Genomic DNA, 16,006 nt, shown 5'->3' on the forward strand with positions numbered 1-16,006 from the left:
CAGCTGGGCAACCCTAATAACTGTGCAAGGCCCCTTGCACAACGATGCAGGGTGTTTCCGTGAGAGTCGCGCGATCTCATAATTGCACAGGGGAGAAGCTGTGACATTCCGTTCATTTCATATTTGGTCCCTGCCCCAGTTGCATTTTTGATATTAAAATGCGCAGGAATAGCAAGATGGCAAATCCTCTTCGAGCTACAAACCTTGGAGCGGAGTCATTGTTGGAAATCATGGTCAGAGCTTTCATACTTCGTCAGGATAGATGATGTATGAACCATCGGCCTTCGGTGACAATGGGGACACAGGCAGAGCTGTCCCCAGGACAGATGAAAGAAATAGCTCTGGGAAGGAGACACCACCTTGGATGCACTGTGGCATTTGCGGGCCCTGCAAGCAGCCAAGAATCCACGTGAGCGGTGATTTGTGGACCCTCCAGTCCAGTAGAGGCAGGAAATGCTGATAAATCCAGCAGAAAACAGCTGCAGGGAAGTGCAGCCGAAACAGGCTCCGCAAGGTCAACAACATTTTTGTGACAGGAAGTCATTGCACCTCACGTATTTAACGGCTTTGGCAAAGGCTTCTTATTAATGTCAAAATAGGATATGAAATCCGGAACAGCAGCAACGCTAAAAAAGGCGAGGTGATTCTCCAAACACAAAAACGTGGACCACTCCATTCCGTGTAAAAAATTGTCCCAAGTATCGCAGTATCGACTAAATTCTGATACTGAACTACAACTTGTACAGATTTTCAAGGTATTAGGTTCAAAAGGACTCTGAGCTACAAAGATGCTTGTATCAGACAGAAAGGAGCCCCAGGGCTCTTTCACAGTTGTTCCTCTGTATCTGCTGGTCAGAGAAATCCAAAGACTTGTATCAAGTGGGAGATCTCTAACTTGTAGACTCCCAAAACTGTCTGTGTCTGCCTCAAATCCTGATGGTACAGAGACACACAAACACACCCACAGTGACTTTTCCGCAGTGGAAAACAAAGCCCACCAGAAAAAAAGAGAAAGAGAGAGACTGTTGGGGATTTTTTGTTTTGCTTTTGCAAAAAAGATGTTCAGTTCAGGTCTCTTTAAACACTCGGGAATCAAATGCATTCATTCGCCAACAGGCAGTATTTGAGAGGAATTGTATTGCTTTCCGTGTACGTTTAAAATTCTACAAAATGTTATCTGTAGCGCCATTTAGTTTAATTACATCCATTGCCTGAACTCGGGCAAATGGAAGGAAATATCTCCCACAAAAGTTGACACATGCCAGAGAGCTATTTCCAACTTCTCAGGTTTCAAGCTTTTAACCTTTTCAATGACACCCTTAGATAAATTCTTTCTTAGTTAACTGTTGCTCGGCTGATTTTTTGACTATGAGAGCAGGTAGTGGCTTTGATTAGCGATTGAAAAGGTTATCTGGATTGATGGAAGCTTTGCCAAACTGTGTATTGTGGCTCAAGTGACATCTTTGCGGGTTTCAGAACAATGACTCCATCACCTGCAGGGGTGGATTTTTTTTCCTGCTCTAGTGGGAAAAATCTATCAGTGTCAAGAAAAAGTCAATGAAGCCTTCACTTCACGTGTTACTAATCTTAGGACGACCACTACCAGAGGAATACTTCCTTGGGAAATTACCTTCCGCTGTAACTCATCAGCCCTCCCCCAACCCCCTCCGGTGGAGGCGCCCTTTTTTGGTCAAAGAGCCTGTCTGGGAAGCTAAACTGAGAACAGAGAATGGGCTGAATAGTAAGTAGCTCTTGTCTCAAAGGGAAACACGAGTGAGCCTGTGCTGGCAGCAGGCTCTCCTTACGTGCTGCACAACGAGAATGGTTTGCTTTAACACAGGTGGCTTCGCTTTTTGTTTTGCTCTAATTGTAGCCATTGGGGATCACCAAGGAGTCTAAGATTGACAGGTAAAGCCGTGCTTATATACTCTGTTCTTTACGGTGGAAGCCTCAGTGTAGCCAAGATTTCACGACGTCGTTCACCCTTCTCTGCTGCAAGGACTTAACAGGGATGTCATTTGGGTTTTAACTCTATCATCTACAGGTCTTACTTATAAAGGATTTCTGGACGGCTCTTTCGTCATCTTTGAGGAAGCAAACATCTCAAAATAAGTCATTTTAGATGAGATCACATGGTCTCAGCACTTCTGAGCTCATTACCTGCCAATTGTATGACTTTACACAAGTTATTGAAACCATCTGGTGTTCGCATTCCTTTTTACAGGGAAGGGGAATTTTTGTACCAACGCCACAGGATTGTTTTATGTATATATTAAATGAACAAGAACCTGGCTCAGAATAAATTCCCATTATGTTGTTTAAGGGGTTGTTACTATTATATAGAAAATGTCCAGCATTGTGCTTGGCACACCAAAATGCTTAAAAATATTTCTCTGACCGTCACTTTCACTGTCCCAATTGTTTTTCTCCTTGTCTTTCTACTGAATATAGAGGCTTTGTAGGTAGAGCACAGACTTCTAGTACTATGCTAAAACTTTACTTTTTTTTTTTTTCTTAATAAAAACAGAGCACTTTAGGAGCACCTGGGTGGCTCAGTGGGTTAAAGCCTCTGCCTTCAGCTCAGGTCATGATCTCAGGGTCCTGGGATCGAGTCCCGCATCGGGCTCTCTGCTCAGCAGGGAGCCTGCTTCCCCCCTCTTTCTGCTGCCTCTCTGCCTACTTGTGATCTCTGTCTATCAAATAAATAAATAGGGACGCCTGGGTGGCTCAGTGGGTTAAAGCCTCTGCCTTTCGCTCAGGTCATGATCCCAGGGTCCTGGGATCGAGCCCCACATCGGGCTCTCTGCTTGGCAGGGAGCCTGCTTCCTCCTCTCGCTCTCTCTGCCTGCCTCTCTCCCTACTTGTGATCTCTATCTGTCAAATAAATAAATTAAAAAAAAAATAAATAAATAAAATCTTTAAAAAATATATAGCACTTTATTGGCAAACAATAAACCTGAAACCCATCAATGTATTTCCCAGTTCTCGCGATAGGCCCAAATAGAGCAAGTCGGACAAGAAAAAGCCTAAATGAAACATGATTTGCTGTTTTACCTTCTCTGTTATTTCATGCTTGTTTGCAAGGTGTTTGTTTGTTTGTTTTCTGGGGGGAGGGTACTTATCATTTCTTCCCACTGTCCTGCACATAGTACTTCGATCTTTCAGAAGCTGGGTATTATCCAACACAGCCCTTTTTTGTTTTCAAGGGACAGAAACTGAAGTCCCAAAAGTTCAGTGACTTGTTGCAAACCAATGATGGCAAAAACAAGAACACCGCTCTCCCTACACTGAGAGTCTGGGCTCTTTCCACCATACTTGCTGTTTCTTTCTTCCCACCCAGCCCTCCCGAGAATGAGTTGGGGGGCTCACCAGCACTCTCCTGTCCGAGGACACAGAGCATGGTTTAAACACCATCCTGTCTGTCACTGTCTGTTTCTTTTTCACCTGGGATAGAAAAGGCATTCTCTTCTCCTGAGACTCCAGACTCCTAAGGATTGGAAGGGTCCGATATTAGCGCTCTTGGTAAAAGCTAGTCTAGAGGAAGTCATTGACAACAGCTTTCTACTCGTGCCCTCCCCCCAAGCCTGGACCTCACATTAGCTCCCCAAGAAGAAGGTCCGAGTCCTGGATCAACACTGGTCCAAGGTGAGGAGCAAAAATGCAGAGTACACCCCCCCAGTGGATAGATTTGCTCTACCCTGTGGAGCAAAAAGGACCTAGCGATGCGGTCACTACAGAGAAGGGTAGGAAGCCAGGCCAAAAAATGAAAAATAAAAAAATTGAGGACTTAGGGAAAATCAGCACCTCTCCAAGTAATCAGAAAGGTGAGGAAGAGGTTTTCCTCCCCCAAAAAACCTATTATTCATTTAATATAATATATATAATATTTTCATTTAATATAACAGCAGCACACAAATGTTTATGTTGTTGTCTTGTTTGTTTTACAAATGGAAGCATCTTTCCAGAAAAAAAGTTAATGATCATTAAACTCACTTACACCTTGCCAAATTTACTTCGGGACTTTGCCAGCCTGCGTGCGGATTTCATTTTGATGTGGTCCTGATCCACAGGTACACATGGCTCTCCGTTCTGCCCTTGTACTTGACATCATTTCAGACACATTTTTTTTTCCAGACACATTTCTTTAATGTCTGGGCACTGCCCACATGGTCACTTCGTTTGCATTTCTTTCATTCCCGACAAGGCTCTGCATTTGCCAAGAGGCACCCGGGACGCTTGACTTTGATTTGTTTGTACACACACTCTTCGTACTTGGAATAGTCCGTCTAGCTATGTTTGCTCCCGTCTCCCCACGACACTGCTCTTTTTCTTACATTTGGCATACAGTATTTTATTTTGCAAATTAAAAACCAAAAAGTTTCATGAGTAAGCCAAAACTCGCCATCTGGCTGCCCTCTTATGCAATCTGAATAAATAAAGACGTGTGTGCACACTTTACTGTTTCTTTTGGTTCACGTGAAATATCGCCACAATGGTGTGTATACGTGTGAAGCAATACTTTATACTCGTAGTCAACTGTTATTTATTTAGCTGAAGATGTCTTATCCAACTAGAAATGCATTTTAATTTTTTAATTATTTTTTAATATTTATTTGACAGAAATACAGCAAAAGAGGGAACACAAGCAGGAGGAGTGGGAGAGGGAGAAGCAGATTTCTGCTGAGCAGGGAGTCCAGTGTGGGGCTCGAACCCAGGACCCTGGGATCATGACCTGAGCCGAGGCAGATGCTTAATGACTGAGCAACCCAGGTGCCCCTAGAAATCCATTTTTAAGATTTTTATTTTTTTTATTTATTTGACAGAGAGAGATCACAAGTAGATAGGCAGGCAGAGAGAGAGAGAGAGGGAAGCAGGCTCCCCGCTGAGCAGAGAGCCCGATGTGGGACTCGATCCCAGGACCCCGAGATCATGACCTGAGCCGAAGGCAGCGGCTTAACCCACTGAGCCACCCAGGAGCCCCTCCATTTTTAAACATAGGTGTTTATATAATCCACATGCATACCCTAGAAAAATCAGATCGGGGGGCGAGCTTAAGTTTATATTAAAGTATTTTTTCAGGGGCACCTGGGTGGTGCCTCTTAAACATCTGCCTTCGGCTCAGGAGGTCATGATCCCAGGGTCCTGGGATCCAGCCCCACATGGAGGGTGGGGGAGTCCCTGCTCAGTGGGGAGCCTGCTTCTCCCTCTCCCTCTGCTGCTCCCCCTGCTTGTGCTGTCTCTCTCTCAAATAATTAAATAAAATCTTTAAAAAAAATAAAAAATAAATATTTTTTCAGAATTAAAATTGATACTTTCTTGTCTTCAACTCCAAAGCGCCATGAACAGTGAGCCCTCTCAGAACACAGTATCTTTTGTGCGATTTTTCATGTTATGTAATGTAGATGTTGTTCCATGGCTTTCCGTGACAACCTAGAAGAATTCCTGTTGTCCATTCGCCATGTGACCTTCATGTATTAAAAAAAAACTTCAGTTAAAGCTTAAGCTTTGAGAAAATCTCATTGATCAGAAGGTGTCCATTGCCCTAAACCAGAGAATATTTCTAAAGCAAAAACAACAATCGAGGGAAATTAAAACAAAACAAAAAACCCTCAAATATAGACACAAAGGTGACACCCGATTCTAGGGAGTTGGCTGCCACTGCCAAATAAACCAAAAACAAAACATTTCTTAATGTATCTTTTGAGCCAGTCCTCTGGATCGCAACTGTTATGTAAATCATATTTCAGAACATCACAGAAAATTCCGTGCAATAACAAAATCTTCCTCAAGCGCGTGGTCTCCTGTGTGCAGAGCACAAGTCTTCTGTCTTACTTCAGCTCTCACTTCCCTTCATCAGCCTCTCAGGATGTTACTTCCCACTCTTGCTTCTTTTCCCACCTCTCACACTAATTCCTCCCCCTGTCTGTGTTTCTGCGTTTCTTCCTCTGTGTTGCCTGTGTCTTCCCTTAGCATTTGGCGTCCTGCCTGGCTTGTGGGAGGGGCGGCAGGGTGGGCTGTCGTAAAGCTCCAGGGCGTGGAGGACAGCAGACGGGGCGGGAGTTTCTACAAGTTTCAGAAAGGAAGCAAATGCCCGCCTTACCCACAAGATCGCTGTGAGAGCAAGCGGTTTCTGGGTCGTGATGCCTCTTGTTAATAACAGGCTCTCAACAGATGTTTGCCCGCTGAATGAATGAATTCGCCGTCACCTTTCCCTTCGCTCCCCTTGATTTGGTTGTTAACATGACTCTACCAACATCTTCATTTCTTACGTCTCACAAGAAGAGGCGAATAAGGCTGGCACAGTTTCCAGGACCAGTTCTATAGCTTAGATCCGTTGCTTTCTACATCTCATCATTTAAAATTTATGACCTTGACTTGTGCTCACTTCCGCATCATGTTCTCTGTCACGTCTGCGACCTGTTTTATCTTGTTAAATATGTCTGCATCTGGCTCACATTTTAATTTTCTGCTCTCCCCTACGGCTCTCCCCAGTCCCATATGCCTTTGTGACAAGTTCATATTCACGATCCCTGGTTAGACAATGCAACCTCCTGCTTTCTTGTCCTCTTTGAGGTTTAAACCTACTGTGTTCCCCGTTAGCCCCATAAATGGCATTTCCTGTCCCAGACCTCATCAGGACAAGGCACAGTTGCCATTCCATATTCTCTTACATCTCTGATTCCTAATGTCCAATCCAGTGGTCTTAAATTGTGGAACTCTGACCAGCCAAAGCAGCTCCAGCATCCCCCAAGAACTTGCTAGCCAGGGTGCCTTGGTGGCTCAGTGGGTTAAAGCCTCTGCCTTTGGTTCAAGTCATGATCCCAGGGTCCTGGGATGGAGCCCCACATCAGGTTCTCTGCTCAGCAGGGAGCCTGCTTCCTCCTTCTCTCTGCCTGCCTTTCTGCCTACTTGTGATCTCTGTCTGTCAAATAAATAAATAAAAGCTTTAAAAAAAAAAAAAACCAACTTGCTAGCCATGCATATTCTCTGTCCCAACCCAAAACTACCGGCACAGAAACTCTGGGGGTGGAACCAAGCCCCACTCCAGGGAATTGTGATGCCCACTGAAGCCGGAGAAATATCATCTCAGTTCCTCGGATCTCAAGGGCCTTCCCCCTTCTTCCTGTTCCCGCTACTCCTTCCTACTACTGGTAGTTTTAAAAACTATTACAGATCATTTTAGAAGATCATGTAAAACATCCAAATAATTTCTAATATATAGGGCAATATTATTTCTAATATTATTTCTAATACAATTTCTGACATTAGTATAAAAAGCAAACTCTTTCTCATCTGCAATAACAAGACAGTGATGATCTTGATAGATGAACGTACAATTAATCCATGAGACTCCCCTTCATTGGGAAGGTTAAGTTCTTCCTAAAAAAAAAAAAGTAAAACAGTTTTTTTAATAATTTGAATTAAAATGCCAATAAAGAAGCTGATAAATTATGCTTGTTACATACTCTTCAAATTAATCGGATTTGGAATGACCAAATATTGGGAATCCCCAGCTGATTTCTTAGCTTGATGATGCATAAATGGGGTCAGTTACATTACTATTTCCACTTTTGTGTATGTTTGAAAATGTCACAAGAATTTAAAACAGCAGTTACTTAACAGTGGCAACACCATTGTAGCCCCATGTTAAATGAATTCAAAACAGATGGTCTTCACTTTTTTTTTTTTCAAGATTTTATTTATTTGACACAGAGAGAAATCACGAGTAGACAGAAAGACAGGCAGAGAGAGCAGGGGAAGCAGGCCTCCGCTGAGCAGGGAGCCCAATATGGGACTTGATCCCAGGACCCCGAGATTATGACCTGAGCTGAAGGCTGAGGCTTAACCCTCTGAGCCGCCCAGGTGCCCCGATGGTCTTCACTTTTGTCACTACTGTTCTTGGTCATAAATGATACTAATAATGGATTTGTCATCTTTGTTGATTGGTTTCAATTTATTTCCACTAGATTGATGTGTGTGTGTGTGTGTGTGTATGTGTACACACACATATATATGTAGGTAGATAGTTAGATAAAATATGGTTATCAAGGTCAATATTGAAGAAATGATCAAAAGCTAAGAAATTCATGTGATCTGTGCACTGCTGCTGTGTAAATAGAGAAACCCTTCACAGAAAATTTTACAAGATTCAAGTAGGTGTCACTTAGATTTTGAAATATTAATACACGCAAGTTTTGTCTATTGGAATTTCCTCTAAAAGGGGAGGATTCTACTGCAGAAAAGGCTTTATGCAGGGAGGTGTTGGGCAGAACCTCCTTTTTTCATTATATCATAAAACACGAGAAACCCTTTTATGAGCAGCCATAGGAAGATAGCTAACAAATTCAGTTATTCGTCCAGTATAATCATTAAGATTATAATTATGCAAATTATAATGTTTATAATAATAAAAAAACACATAAAATCTGATGCCTAGTAAGATCAAAACAATATGTACCCACAAAGAAACTGTTATGTTGTCTTACCATTTTTCTTCATTTTTATTTTTCTGGTGGAAACGTATTTTTGGAAATTATGACAGTGGAAATTCCCAAGATTGTTTCCTCTCCAAACAATCTTTGGACTTAGCAAAGTTACGTTTAATCTATGGAGAGCTAAATTTTTTGAGAGTTGCTCTGTCCCTGGGACGGCTTCTCCATCACTAGCGAAGCCGCCAGCACTAAGCCAGCCGCCTTGACGAAACCGAGGTTCATAGATTCTAAAGTATCCAACTACACTTGTATCTTTCCGCCAGTCCTGTTTACCTGTCCAAAAGTACAACAGTCATTTGATTCTGCCAGTGCCCCCAAAGAACCAGAACTTGGCAGGGGGCCTTGAAAACCCCCTCCTCTTTGGGTTGTCTTAACCGGGACCTTTATTGCACCGAGAACATCAAAAACCAAAGTGGTTTCCTAGGGATGCGTTAAACTGTGTGAAAACGGCATCATTGTTCCACCAACTGGAAACATGAAGTGTTGGTCCTTCCCATGGCATCACCCATGAGAATATGCTAAATTCAAGCGTGTTGAGGGGACCAGGGAGTGTCCCCAAGGGGACGGCAGTGCAATAACACACTTTCGAACCAAAGACTTTCGGTTTGGCTGTGTACCTACAGTCCACACTGCTCTTCTTCTCTTATCAACAAGGAGTAGTAATCATTTTGTTAATTATAATTGTACTAACGATCGCGCCATTTCAGGCACATGGAAGGGCCAAATGAAAAAAAATGGGGAGGGGGGCGCCTGGGTGGCTCAATGAGTTAAGCCTCTGCCTTCGGCTCAGGTCATGATCTCAGGGTCCTGGGATCGAGCCCCGAGTAGGGCTCTCTGCTTAGCAGGAAGCCTGCTTCTCCTTCCCTCTGCCTGCCTCTCTGCCTACTAGTGATTTCTGTCTGTCAAATAAATAAATAAATAAAATTAAAAAAAAAAAAAAAAGAAAGAAAAAAAATGCGGAGAGGGGCGCCTGGGTGGCTCGGTGGGTTAAAGCCTCTACCTTCGGCTCGGGTTGTGGTCTTGAGGTCCTGGATAGAGCCCCGCATCGGGCTCTCTGCTCAGCAGGGAGCCTGCTTCCCCCTCTCTCTCTCTGCCTGCCTCTCTGCCTACTTGTGATCTCTCTCTCTCTCTGTCAAATAAATAAATAAAATATTTTTTTTTAAATAAAAAAATGGGGCACCTGGGTGGCTCAGTGGGTTAAGCCACTGCCTTCGGCTCAGCTCATGATCCCGGGGTCCTGGGATCGAGCCCCACATCGGGCTCTCTGATCGGCAGGGAGCCTGCTTCCCTTTCTCTCTCTCTGCCTGCCTCTCTGCCTACTTGTGATCTCTCTCTGTCAAAAAATAAATAAAATCTTTTAAAAAAATAAAATAAAAATAAATAAAAAGAAAAAATGGGGAGAAAACCACAATCTAACAGTGTGTCAGTGCTTTCTGTCATCTGCCTCAGATGATTCTTTGGTATCTATTCTACTTTTTTCTGGGTTTATACAAGATTCAGGTCAAATAGCCTATGTCCTTGAACCATATGCCGTCAAAAGCCTGTTGGTGTGTAGGTGACTCTGTTGAAAGCTTCATCAGGCCAGTTCCAACTGGGGAGGGAGGGGGCTGGCAGAGCCTCCTTTTACCACCACGTACTGTTGTGTCTAAAATTAAAGCCTTGGAAGGAGCATCACACAAGAAAAGGATTATTTATACAAGCTCCACCTTGGAGTCATTTCCCTGTTTGATTTCTACAAGTAAATCCCCTTTCTTCTGCTTTTAGTGCTGGTGATTGCTTTGCTGGGTTCTATGTTTCTGACTAAGCATAAAGTAGGAGTCTTTCCTCTGGATATTTATTCCTCTTACTGGAACAGCTTCCCATCCTCTTTAAAAATTAATTTGACTTCAATGTCTCGTTATTTAGGACTCCCCTGGGCTAGAATGAGATCACCCTGGGGGAGTTTTGATTTGACAAATGGCCATTGTGTGGGAGCCTTTGATCCTTTCCCGGGGTGCTAACTAGCTGCCTGCCCCTGGCTTTGAGGCACTTTAAGCAAGATCAAAGTCTGCTCCCCTCCAGGCCAGGCGTGATCACTGGTGGACACTGGGAGAATCCTGGCACTTACTACCCAGTGTCCTTAGGATGCCGCAGCCCTCGGCTGTGGTCTGAAGCCCCCTGTGAGTGGTCAGTACTCAGAAGGTTTGCGGAAGGCGGGACCCTCCCGGTGCCAGTGAGGAGTGGTCCCTGTTGTCAGGAGGGGGGCGGGGGGGGTTCAAATTCCTAAACATTTATCTGCCTGGAGAAATTGGATCCTGGCAGGGGGAAAAAAGAGAAACGAGGACGAATTTTTCCTAGAGACTTAGAGAACCATGCTTCTGGTGTTTGTCAAGTGTTATGAAGCCCTTGGCTCCCCGAAGTAGACATTCCTACTCCTGGTTTTCAATCCCTGAGGCCTGCTCAGTTTTTCCAGTTTTCCAAAATTAGGAAGAAAAGTTCATTTTAATTCACTTTTGTTAAAAAAAGAAAAACCTACAAAATAGGGGGTTATGGTTAGAAAGATGGAGAGTAAAACAGGCAATTTGCTAGAGGTCACTGGAAATTGCCACCCTCGGGGTCAGATGCCTTATGTTTAAAATAAAACAAGTGTCTGAAAAGCAAAAGAACAAGGGCAGATTTTACAGACTGACCTTGATAAAGATTGTTCAGAAACATTTAGATTCAGTTCGCCGACAATAAATGTCACCCTTCCCTGGAAGGCGGGCGTTGTCTAACTGTGCTGTCTCCTTCTCGCGCCCACAGACGGGGAGCTCTCCATATCGAACGAAGATGATTCGCTGGAAAACGGACAGTCCCTGAGCTCCAGTCAGCTGTCTCTGCCAGCCCTATCCGAAATGGAGCCGGTCCCCATGCCCAGGGATCCCTGCTCATACGAGGTGCTCCAGCCTTCAGACATCATGGATGGGACAGGTAAAGCCCCTGGTCGAATTGCCTGTGGCATTCGGGACCTGTAGCCCCGCCGGACTTGAACTTCTGTTTGGCACCACCCTGAGCCTCTGAATCTCCTGGAAATGGGAATGAAATTGTCCAATCAGGACATATTTACACTTACTGTGCTATAGTGTTTCCAAAAGATTTTTTGTAATCTTAATGTCTTTAAAGAAGACATGCCCTGTTTTTGTACTATGGGGGATTTAAAATGTTATTGGTGTTTTGTTTTGTTTTGTTTTGTTTTCCCCTAGAACTCGTTTCTGTTAAGCTAAGGAATCCTGTACTTCTTCTACACTGTACCTAATTCACGTGTTCGTAAAACCCTAGCATGGCCCTTAAGCCCAGCCTCAGAATACCAGCTAATGGTTGGATCAATTTAGCAAATTGTATCCGTTTACTGCACACAATCGATGTGTTGATTGGCTATTAAATTGTCTGCACTTTCCCAATTAACGCGAATGCTACTGATAGGTCATGTTTGGTGCCATTGGACTGTCACGACTTCTTTGGTCCAAAGCCCTCGGAATGGTCAGTACTCACTTCCTCGGAAGGTTTGCAGAAGGAGGGGTCTTCCCAACAGCCAGTAGGAGCGATCCTTGTTGTCAAGAGGCGAGCCTGGTGGGGGGAGGGACCTCCGGGATCTCCGGAGTGTGGGGAGAAAGGCCATGTCCTACTTCCACACCATATGCCAAGTCTGCTCCAGCAGAGCTCAGGTGGGAGGACAGGAGAGCTGGTGTGACACAGCCCATACCATGCTCCTCTTTGGGACCTAATGAGTCATTTCTCCGATGCTGATGATAGTGAGGTCCCTTGGGAGAGGGGAGAGAACAGTACTCACGAAGGCTTTGATGCTACAGGGAAAACTGCAGCCCAGATCAGGAAGGAGGAAGAGGTTAGGGGAGAGTCACTGGAGTCATTGCTGTCGCAGCAGGGACGAGAGGAAGGAGGCAACGCATTGGAGTTGCGTTCTCCCCGAGGCTGAGCAGACGATTCCAGCGAAAGCAGTGAATTGCGTTTCTCATCCAGCCCTTCTTGGGACGCTGGGATCATGCAGATTTGACCGTTAGAGGGAGATCTGTCATCCCAGCGAACCCAGAGTTACAGGCTCGCTGGCCAGGCCGCCCCCCGTCCGCACCCCGGGACAGCTCTTAACTAGAGCCAGACGGGGTCTCCCGTGGTGGAAAGGAAGAGCCAGACCCAGTGCTGAGCAAAGAGAAATGGGGGAAAGCAAGCAGAAAAACCATCATTCCGGCCAGTGAGAGGAGAGAGGAAGCGGGGAGACAAAAAGACATTGTCTTGGTGCATCCTCTGTCTGGTCAAGGTTTATAGGGACCCCTAAAATGATAAGGTGCCTGTTGACAGCCTCTGCCCAGCTCGGCTGGTGAGCAGCCATCCCAGGCTGTGTGGGGACACCGGCCTGGTGTCAGCCTTCGGGGGCTCCTTCGTGACTTCATGTCCCAGACCCAGGGAGACCCAGTGGGAAAAAAGCAAGGCCCCACCATCTCCTCTGTCTTCTCTCAACAAAGGGCAAACAGGCCCAAGGGAGGATGTCAGCCTTGGGTGCTGGTTTAGTTTGGATGGGGGCCCTTTGTCCCTGGCCCTCTGCACCTGCCATTGGTGGATTGTTGCTGTGGTCCCATGAGTCACGTTTTAGAGCCCTCACAGAAGGTGTAGTAGAAATGCCAAGATTGCAGTGGTTAAGCTTGGGACAGTTTGGAGAAAATGTCCTCTTCCCTTTTCCCCTTTCTTTCCCCTCCCACCTCCCCCCTACTGCCTCGGCCTCCCTGATGTGTCCCTCCACCCCCACCCCCTGCTCTACTGGATTTCTAGAGGCCTCTCTTTAACTCTCCCCACGTGCACGGCGACCGGAAGCAGTGGGCGCAGTGCTGTGTCGCCGACCCACACCCCCGTCCTGTGTGCTCCCGCTGGCCCCACCTGCGCTGCCTTTGTGTAATGTCTCCTGTGTGTCGTGTGGTTGTCCCCTCAGTGTCTGAAGAGAGTCCCTCTGCCAGTGAGTCTGGAGTCCTCCTGTCCCAAGATCCTTCAGCCAAACCAGTCCTGCTACTGCCCCCCAAAAAACCTGCTGCTTTCTCTGGAGACCATGAGGAGACCCCAGTGAAGCAGCTGTCCCTTCTCAAGCAACCCCCTGCCCTGCCTCCCAAACCCACTGCCAGGATTGCCAACCACTTAACAGGTGAGTCAAGACGTCTTCTGGGGGCGTGCCGCCCTGCCTTCCCTTCAAGGGATAACCTCTCACGCTCTTTTTCTCTTTATCAGCCCTGTTGCACCTCTCCCCAGGCTGCTCTGTGGAACATTCCGTCGTTTCCATGTGCGTCTCGGTACACGCAGTCGTGACCTGGGTCTGTGTGTTTTTGTCAAGAAGCGTTCGATACGCACCTGCCAGCCACATGCCGAGAGCCTTTGTCGTGTGTATCTGTAACTATGTACCTTGGTATTTGTGTGACCGACTCAGGATTACTGGCCCATCGAGTTGAATTAGATTCAATGTCAAAATCTTCACAAAGATGAAGAGTAGTACCTTGTTCCCTTTGTAAAGAGTTTGCCAAAGCTTTAAAGTTTTTGTCTTTAAATTATTGATCTGAAGCCCGGCGTATTTCCTCTGTTAAAATTCATGTCTGTGCTGTTTGTTCTGTTTAAAAAAAAAAAAAAAAAAAAAGTAGAGACAATCTGCGGAGTATCATGGGAAATACTTTTAAAAGAAGAGTGAGTTTTATCCTAAAGTGATTTTTACATTCTCACGTTGAAAGTGTTCATCAACGCACCCACCGCCGTTAGATAGGGCATCTGGTGAAATGGTACTTCACCGTCCATGAACTGGACACTGCTTTCTGATATAACGTTGTGATTTCATTAAAGAGTGAAGAGGGGCACCTGGGTGGCTCAGTGTGTTAAGCCTCTGCCTTCGGCTTAGGTAATGATCTCAGGGTCCTGGGATCGACCCCCAGATCGGGCGCTCTGCACAGCAGGGAGCCTGCTTCCCCCTCTCTCTGCCTGCCTCTCTGCCTACTTGTGATCTCTGTCAAACAAATAAATAAAATCTTAAAAAAAAAAAAAGAATAAAGATTTGAGGGGGTATTTCTCCAACCTTGATCAGCTGCCTTTTTATAGTGGGGTTGGTATTTTCGTTAACAGTTTCTAATTTATTTTTGTGAGATGTGACGAGGATAGGGGTGGGGCAGAGTATTCCCCTCTTTTATAGCAGAAAAGCTGAAGTTTAAGAAAAATCAGCGTCTTTAGCCAGGCTGGCAGGAGCAGTGCAGTGGAAACACGCTCACACCCCACGCTTCCTAGTACCTTGTCCAGGGACCGCTGTCACCATGACAGAAGGGTGTCTCCCACATGGCGCTGAGGTTTACTCGAGTCCAACTTAAACACAAGATTGAGTCAAACTACTTTATCCACATGCATGTCCACCCAAGTCAGATGTTTGTGCTTCGAAAGAACACATTTCCACCTAAAGGAACTGTTCTGGGGCTCCTGGGTGGCTCAGTTGGTTGGGCGTTTGCCTTCAGCTCAGGTCATGATCCTGGAGCCCCCAAGATCATGCCCTGTGTCGGGTCCCCCACTCAGCCGAGAGCCTGCTTTTCCCTCTGCCCCTCATCCTGCTCATGCTCTCTCTTTCTCAAATAAATAAAATCAATCAATCAATCAGTCAAGGAACCATTCAATACATTAGTAACACTTCAGTCCAGTGCCCCAAAATGTAAATGCACAGAAAACCACAGAGGAGAAAGTGCCCTCAGAAACCGGCCTCCAAGAGATAACCACTGTCCGTTTGTCTAACAAAGGTGAAATACAGGCTTACACGTAGTCTCTTCTCAGCAGCTTTTTTGCACGCAGTGGTATCTGGTGAACAGATTCTCGTGTCCGCAACACGTTTTTGTTAGCTGCCCAGTGTGAAGTAGGACTGACCTGTGTGGCCCCCTGTGGGCTCTCCCAACTTCTGTCCCCGCAGCCCACGTCCCCAATAGCGCACGTTGCTTAATAAGCATTGATATTTCTCCTAATTTTGTTCTAGAATTAGAGTTGCTTGTTCTAATTCTAGAAAACAATTACATACCTTTGAAGAGCTATAGGCTTTTGAAGGCTGTGAGGCCAAATTTCCCTGAAGATTAAATATTGCAAAATAAACTCCCATATGTAGTTCCTATTCATTCCTCACACATGTGCTAGGTATCAAAGCAGATGCAAATAAATCACAGTTTAATATATAAATTTTACATATATATTTTTGTATGTTATCTATATTATGTATACGCACAGAATAGAGTACCAAAATAGTGTCAGCAGCGTCACTGGAGTTCCGGCAATCTTTTTTTTTTTAAGATTTTATTTACTTATTTGACAAAGAGATCACAAGTAGGCAGAGAGGCAGGCAGGGGTGGGGAGAGCAGGATCCCTGCTGAGCAGAGAGCCTGATGCGGGGCTCGATCCCAGGACCCTGGGATCATGACCTGAGTCGAAGACAGAGGCTTTAACCCACTGAGCCATCCAGGTGCCCCAGTTCCATGCAATCTGATTCA

The 16,006-nt window shown here is 45.3% G+C and overlaps 1 protein-coding gene across 9 annotated transcripts in view; it reads left to right on the plus strand.

Moving 5' to 3' along the window:
* PHACTR1 (phosphatase and actin regulator 1) overlaps window positions 1–16,006 on the plus strand; it is a 558,036-nt gene that overhangs the window by 461,929 nt on the left and 80,101 nt on the right. For 8 of the 9 annotated variants that reach the window (XM_046005870.1, XM_046005873.1, XM_046005872.1 and 5 more), the window contains 2 exons: window positions 11,274–11,441; window positions 13,450–13,656. In XM_046005870.1, coding sequence (XP_045861826.1) covers window positions 11,274–11,441; window positions 13,450–13,656 — 375 coding nt within the window. The remainder of the gene's footprint in view (window positions 1–11,273; window positions 11,442–13,449; window positions 13,657–16,006) is intronic. The other variant, XM_046005876.1, reaches the window with a different exon arrangement.

This window comes from Meles meles, chromosome 5 (assembly GCF_922984935.1).
Source record: "Meles meles chromosome 5, mMelMel3.1 paternal haplotype, whole genome shotgun sequence".
Classification (NCBI taxonomy): Eukaryota; Metazoa; Chordata; class Mammalia; order Carnivora; family Mustelidae; genus Meles; species Meles meles.